The sequence below is a fragment of the Linepithema humile genome, chromosome 2 (genome assembly GCF_040581485.1).
Source record: "Linepithema humile isolate Giens D197 chromosome 2, Lhum_UNIL_v1.0, whole genome shotgun sequence".
In the NCBI taxonomy this organism is placed as follows: domain Eukaryota; kingdom Metazoa; phylum Arthropoda; class Insecta; order Hymenoptera; family Formicidae; genus Linepithema; species Linepithema humile.
Window position 1 is genome coordinate 3,048,166 of NC_090129.1, and position 7,268 is coordinate 3,055,433.

General features: G+C 36.6%; 2 protein-coding genes across 6 annotated transcripts; one reads left to right on the plus strand and one right to left on the minus strand.

Annotated features, from left to right (window-relative positions):
- Positions 1-169: 169 nt before the first annotated feature.
- On the minus strand, positions 170-3,507 carry LOC105673979 (zinc finger protein 512B). Its single transcript, XM_012369999.2, has 5 exons — positions 3,039-3,507; positions 2,513-2,770; positions 2,226-2,416; positions 1,706-1,928; positions 170-1,134 (listed from the first exon to the last, which is right to left on the minus strand). The coding sequence occupies exons 2-5, from the start codon at positions 2,525-2,527 to the stop codon at positions 643-645; spliced, it is 921 nt and encodes a 306-aa protein (XP_012225422.2). The 5' UTR covers positions 2,528-2,770; positions 3,039-3,507; the 3' UTR covers positions 170-642.
- A 786-nt stretch (positions 3,508-4,293) lies between these two features.
- On the plus strand, positions 4,294-6,446 carry LOC105673980 (zinc finger protein 512B). Of its 5 annotated transcripts, none has more exons than XM_067350496.1 (3): positions 4,294-4,766; positions 5,203-5,464; positions 5,795-6,446. In XM_067350496.1, the coding sequence occupies exons 1-3, from the start codon at positions 4,677-4,679 to the stop codon at positions 6,220-6,222; spliced, it is 780 nt and encodes a 259-aa protein (XP_067206597.1). In that variant the 5' UTR covers positions 4,294-4,676; the 3' UTR covers positions 6,223-6,446. The 5 variants fall into 5 exon arrangements, with proteins under 5 accessions (XP_067206597.1, XP_012225423.2, XP_067206599.1 ...); XM_012370000.2 differs by having other exon boundaries at positions 5,822-6,446; XM_067350498.1 differs by having other exon boundaries at positions 4,298-4,760.
- Positions 6,447-7,268: the final 822 nt, after the last annotated feature.

The window sequence follows — 7,268 nt, forward strand, 5'->3', positions numbered from 1 at the left end:
TGCAGTTGAGTCGCGCCGTCACTCATTACGTATCTATTGTTTTTTTATTAGTTTTAAGATAAAAGAAAATTCGATTAATAATTACTGACAATAATCAAAATAATTACATCGCAAATTGATATAAGAAGAGCTTATTAATCGTTTTCTTCCTCTTAATTATACATCTTGTTTGAATAAACTTTTTGTTTATGTTTTAGATAAAACATCTTAAATACGAAGCGGAAGGAAAGAAAAATAGTATACATTTTTTTTACTCCGTGTATTGTGTGTTCTTTTTACTATTCATTAGTTGCACCATATTTATGAATTATATTTATGATTAGTGGACTATACACATAATTTGTAGACTACAAGATACATTTTCGTGATTTTGGTGTATAAAAGTTACACATTTCTTTCAATATACAAAGATATCTTTTTTTTATAACTACTATGTATACAACGTCATCAAAAGATTTGCGTTGTCTGGGATATTCGGAAGCAACATTCTACATTATTATATACAGCATAGAATTCTTAAACAAAAATCATAAAGAATTTTTAAATTCTTGAAATAAGTGAGTTAGAAATCTTACTTCGCTAAAATTTCTCTTAAACAGGCATCAAGAGGATTTCTATGTGCATCCTCCGTGAACTCTCCCGTTAATTCTTGTCAGTCTTCCTCTTTTTGTGATCATGTTCGTGGGCGAGATGGTCGATATGGGCGTCATGAGCATAGTCGTAATCGTGACTGTAACCGTGCGCCAATAAATGACCGAGCCCGTGGCCCAAGCTATGGGCGAGTGGAGGAACGCCGTGGCCCAAAGGCACGGCGACGGATGGGTGCAGATGGTGAAGATGGTCGGGTGCATAACTCTGAGGATAGATGGCACCAGCTAGACCGCCGGAGATCAGCGGAATCGATGGATGTGGCGAGTGCAACGGAATTGAAAGCGGGAGCGGCAAGGATGGCGAATGCACCGGAACTGGCACCGGGACCGGCACGGGTGGCGAATGCACCGGAACTGGCACCGGGACCGGCACGGGCACCGGTACCGGGTGCTTCACCGCGACCGGATACGGTTGATGCACTGGTACAGGAATCGGCTGCTTAACGGGAATCGGCACTGGACGTTCCACGGGATACGGCACCGCCTGCGGGTAAAAAATGCGATCGATTAATGTAAAATTTGTGAGTGGTGGCGTGCAGAAACAGCTTTCAATTGTAATTTTAACGAAAAATCTGATTTAATTAAAATTGAATCACTTCTAGTTAGTATCTTTTAAGAATTTCTTAATATATATTATAAATTATTTAATTTAAATATTAATTTAACATTAATTCAGCGAGATTTCGCGCAAGAATCGCGAAGTTTATGACAATCCTTTTTCATTTTTGCAAGGAGATAGTTAAATTAATTAAAAATATAATATACTTGAGCTTTAAAATTTTCTGTAAAATAGAATTAAATTTAAAACAAATAGATTTATAGTTTTTGAGATGCTTTAATTAAATCGTAAGATGATATTCTTTCAAGAGATTTAAAGTGGTTTTACTTGTTATTGTAATAATTTGAAATTTAATTATTAGTATCGTTGATGTTAAATACAAAAAAAAATGGTAACAAATGTAATGAATCTTTGTAAAACTTCTCCCAATATAAAATGATTGTTATTAAAACGATTTTGCGTACAAATGAAAGTCAAATAATAGACAATATATTACCTGAGGCACCGGTACCGGAACGGGGATCGGTTTGTGAATGATTTTTTCAATTGGCACCGGCACGTGATACGGTTTCTCGATGATCACCGGCTCTGGAACTGGCACCGTCTTCTCCAGAACCACGTGTTTCGTTATGTATACTGGTAGAGAGCTTTTCAGAATTCCGGGTGTCAGGGCGATGCCACCTCTGCCGTAAGCTGGAAGCGCATCTGCCAAATGCAATCTGCAGAAAACGTTAGCAAATATAAAGCTTAACAATCAATCACTCTCGTCATCACACTTTTAAAGAAATATTAAACAATGAAGAATCAGAATACGCAATAAAGATTAGTAAAAGAAGAAAATAGATATCGACTAGAATATACAAGTGATATTTATTTAGCTGATAATAATATTCAATTAAAATTATCTCAAAAACGTTAAAACTTAGTGCTGAAGGCACAGAATACAATGATAAATTTACTTTAATTCTATTCAAAATTACAAACTTATCATTTTTACATTAATTACATATTTTTACCCCGCATGCAGATTGACTGCAGGTAGTTTGAATCCTTTCAAGGCGATACTGTCGATCGACCACGGATGTCCATGTCCGTATCCTGGTCCCGGTATGCCGATCCATCCATCGTTTGCAATGCCTCGTTTCTGCGGCTTCTCAATTTTTGGCACCGACGCGAACGCGCAGGTGCACAGTATTGGCAGGAACAGCTGAAATAATTACAGATATAATGAAGGAATCCACTTTATTTCGAACAGTGTCGAGACAGCGAACGAATCAGCTTGTGTATCCGCGTTACAACTTACGAGAATCTTCGACATTGCTCTCTCGTTGCGGATAAACTGTTCATAAGGTCGTCACAACGACAGCCTTTTATATTTGCAGATCGGACCATTGACGGCTGGACGGATCTAGATCGAGGAACAGGTCGGCTTCCCGTTTATGATCAAGGAACTCACCTTTGTCCATCGGTACGCCGTGTTTCTGGCGATGAAAGTTGCCTGCGAACAATCCAGTTCGCGGCGACATTTCACGATAACGCATTAAGCCTAATAGCTCGTAAACTAAAAAAGAGCAACATACGTACTACATTATGGTGCAATAAATATTATAATTAATATTAAATCAATATTGAATACACGCAGAATAATTAAACAATTGATGTGTGATATTAAATTCGTGCCTTTAATACGAATATGGAGTATCAAGCTGATATTAAATTAATTAACGTTAATATATGCGTGTGTGTCTTTCGCCAAGAATGACACTGGTTTCGCATTAGATTGCGAGCTCTGATGTTGTAATTACATTCGTAGCGTTTGTACCACTTACCTACATCCCTATACCTATTTAATTATGCCTGAACTGCACTTCCGCACACGTACGGTGAAAAGAAAAGAACGCCCAAGAATTCCGTGCGCTGTTCAATGCTACACTTGCGTGAAGAATTGAGCGTGATATAATTTGTAAATATTTAAATAATTTTCGTTTGCATTGACATTCGACATTGACTGCGTAAGTCTAAATGTGCTGTTCTTTTTTTATATAGCTCTATTTAGAATAAAGATTAAGAAGAACAATTAATAGGGAATAAAACTAGTTTAAGTGTCTCCGAGAAACTAGAAAGATCTGTGCTTTGGGCATTTAAATGTAACAGACATAAAAGTGCTAATATATATATCTTAAATCTAAATTTACAGGAGACATTAAAAATTGTTTGTTATAACATATTCTGATTAATTTATTAAACTTTGAATTTAAAATGATTTGAAGTTGTTAATAAGTAAGTTTTTGGGATTATTTAAAAAAAAATTGCTACATAAAAAGATAAAAATACTATCATAATAACAGAAAAGGTGAAATTGGTCAAAAATTCGAGGTACAAGGCTTTGGATTTAAGGCATCGATTTGCAAAGCTAAAAAGCAGAAGAACTGTAGTGTAAATGTATAAAAAGGATCAAAGGTCATTTTAATGAACGTTTTCCGTTTCTTGGGTAAACAGCTTTACTTCCTCGACAAATTATATGTTCACCGGCCGTTTCTTTGTTACACTGCACCCGGCGTACGTGTGCATTTCGCTAATTCGCGATACGTGGCTGGCAAACCTTGGCCAACTAGGTGTGTATGCTTGCTGTTACGCGTTCGCTGGCTTGGACTCGCCGATGAATAATGAATGGCGGATAGCGCGCGGTCGGCATTAGGAACGACGAGAAGTGTTAGAAAATGAAAGTTATGAAAGTCCTCGGGTAACGCGGAAGCATGGCGGAAAACGTACCCGTCTCGGTCTCGTTGACCAAATAAAGGGAGAGTACTGAAGGGAGCTGCATGATCTCCGCCGTATTTGCATTCGTCGTCGCACACATGATTCCATATGTATTGTTAATTATTTGCCATTATTTTGATATCAAATTTCTCTCCCGGCATATTTTTTTGACACTCAATCGCATCCTTCGAACATACAATAATCGTGTAATTTATCTACTTCCGCTTTACAAATACTCGTTAGACTATTTATACTTATAAACTAGCGTGTTAAGAAATGTATCAAGATTTATTCAATACTATTTAATAACAGAAAGAGAGAGAGAGAGAGAGAGAGTCATCTCGTAACTTCATAATATTAGCATTGTCAATGAACACCATCGATTCCGGTAGCGTTCCGCGCGATATTAAATTGAACACTCACGTATCGGAAGCGATCGCGGCTATCTATCGATCTAGAAGGCCGAACGGCGATCGCAAATCTTTAGCATGATTCCTGCATCGTTAATGTACGCTCTGTAGGATTCGTTTTGCGATTCGTCTTCCTCGTCGCTGTCATCTGACTTTGTGGGAAAGAAAAGCGGCGCCGATCGCTATTTGGCTGCCACCCAGGTTCGGGCAGCAGTGAAAGTGTATCGGCCCATAGAATCGCTCCTCTTCTTCTTCGGTCGGTTGGGTGATGCGTTGAGTGATGCCCTATAAATACTTATGAGGGTCACTCGTTCCGAAGCGAACTCAGTTTTTCGTCGGCATCGCGATCAGCAACTCAGCCAAGTCATGAAACTCCTTCTGGTATCAGTGCGAATCTTTGCATTTACTCATTATCGATCGTATCTGATAGCGACACTGTAACGAGAAATGGTGACACGTTTATTCAGTGACTTGTGTATCATTTGTGTATTGCCATGGACGATAGTGCACTTATAACATCACGCGTTTGTAAAATACTAAAACAAACTAAAATAATCGGAATTCTTTTGAATATTACTGATTCTATTAAATTTTCGTTACAGAAATATAAGCAGCTACTTTTATCGCATAACATCATATTAATCTTCATTGATTTTATTGACCATTTTAAAAATAAATATAACAACTCTTCGTACGATACGACTTTGATACGCGCGCGATTCACGTTTAATGTCTTTCGCGTGATAAATTTAATTAAAATAAGTTGTCTGAGAATTTTGCAAAAACATAGATTATCTGATATCTCTTCGTTATATCTTCACAGGTAATGTTGCTGGTGTTAGCTAGCAGTATAGCGATTACCGTTGAGAATAATTTTGAGCAACGAAACAGCGCTTTCATAAAGAAACATGATAAAAGAGGTCTAGACGGCTTGACATATGATTTGCAAGAACATCAGGAACACGCGTACGGCCCGCCGATACCACCACCTCCAGTTTACGAGATCCCAGCGCCAGACGCTGCACATCCGGTACCGGGACACATACCGGAACCGTCGCCTCCTTTCGCCGTTGGACATCCAGGCGGTTCGTAAATTTAATACATATTATTAATCTTAAATTTAATTAGACTATTTTAATATAATAATTAATTACGTAATAATAAAGAAATTAGAAATAACAATAATGTAACTTGAAAAAATTAAATACTTAAATAATTTAATTAAAAAGTTTAAAAGTGTTTGAAATAAAATATAGATTAGTGATGTGCTTTTTTAAGATCGATAGCTACAAATTGTCTTCTCTTTACAATTTTATCGACGGAAAGTGAAACTATGGGCTTCTTTATTTGAACTCTGCTTATTACTAGATCATTGTTCAGTAATTATCGCAATTATAATTTGTTTATATATATAGATTCGATAACATCGTGTTATCTTCCAGCAGTGCCCTTCCATGTTCCGCATCCGGTGCCGCAACCAGTCGCGGTGCCGGTGGCGGTGCCGGTCACCAAGCACATAGCGTTTCCTGTGCCCGTGCCGATCCACATTGATCGCGCTGTACCGGTGGCGGTGCCGGTGCCCAAGCCGTATCCCGTCACCATCGAGAAGATCGTTCCGGTGGACCGGCCGGTCCCGGTGCCGGTCGAGAAACCAATCCACATCCCGGTGGATCGGCCGATCCACGTGCCCGTGCCGGTGCCCAAGCCATATGCCGTCACTCTCGAGAAGATCGTGCATGTGGACAGACCGTATCCGGTGCATGTAGCCGTGCCGGTGCACGTGCCAAAACCGTATCCGGTACCGGTTGCTATTCACGCTCATTACAAACCGCACGGCTGGTGATCGGCTTGTACTCGGTTTGTTGTATAACTGCGATCGTATTCTCACTTATATTCGTTGCTTAACGTATGAATAATGTTTATAATAATATAAATGCGGTGTATATTTTTCTGTAGAATTATTATTAATTATATTATTATAATTAATCTTGCCTGACTGAAGTGTACATATTAACTGACGAAATTTTGTACGCGTCTGTTTTTTTAATAAACAATATTATTAGATAAGACGTATTTACTTTCTCTGTCATATTTTTTGTATTTATTTACATTTAGGAATTCTTTTATATTTTTTTGTTACTTATTGATATAAATTTTGAATGGTTTTTTTAATTAGCGGGTGTGCGTAAAGTGTTAAATCTTTTTTTTTTATCGAAACTTGACAGCACTAACAACTGTTATCCGTCGATGTAATGTAATCGATATAACATGAACTTGTTCAATTAGTAAGTATCGTTATTATTATTAATGCAATAACAAGCCACGACACATAAGGTACTTACAAGGTGATAACAAGCTATGCATTTATATTCTTTAGCAAAGAATTGTTTAAATCTTTAAACTGTCTTTTAGTATTGAAACGTCCTTGTCCTTTAAGCATATTACATATTATATATTATATATTAATAATTTTTTAGATTGATGTGAATATTTTTGTCTTAATAATTCATATTTCATATTTTATAACAAATAATATTTAATGTTTAACTTTAACATATTAACATATTAACTTTAACATATTAATGATAATAATTTATATCTTAATGACTTTATTGAAGCCAGAATAAGTAATCATAATAGTAATAACTTGTCAAGTTGCATCATTTTATATTCAATATTGCAATCAAAGTTTATACTTTTTGAGGAAAAAATTTTATTGTTTAAAATAATAGATATATATTTTACTAAGTGTATCAAAATAGTGAAAGAGTTAGTGTTAGCTTGTGACGTTTTAATGATGTCATTTATATGCATATATTGTTTCAGAGATAAGAGCTGGGAATTAAAATAGATGAAATATTGTAATGAAAAATAAAATGTTCGCTGAAA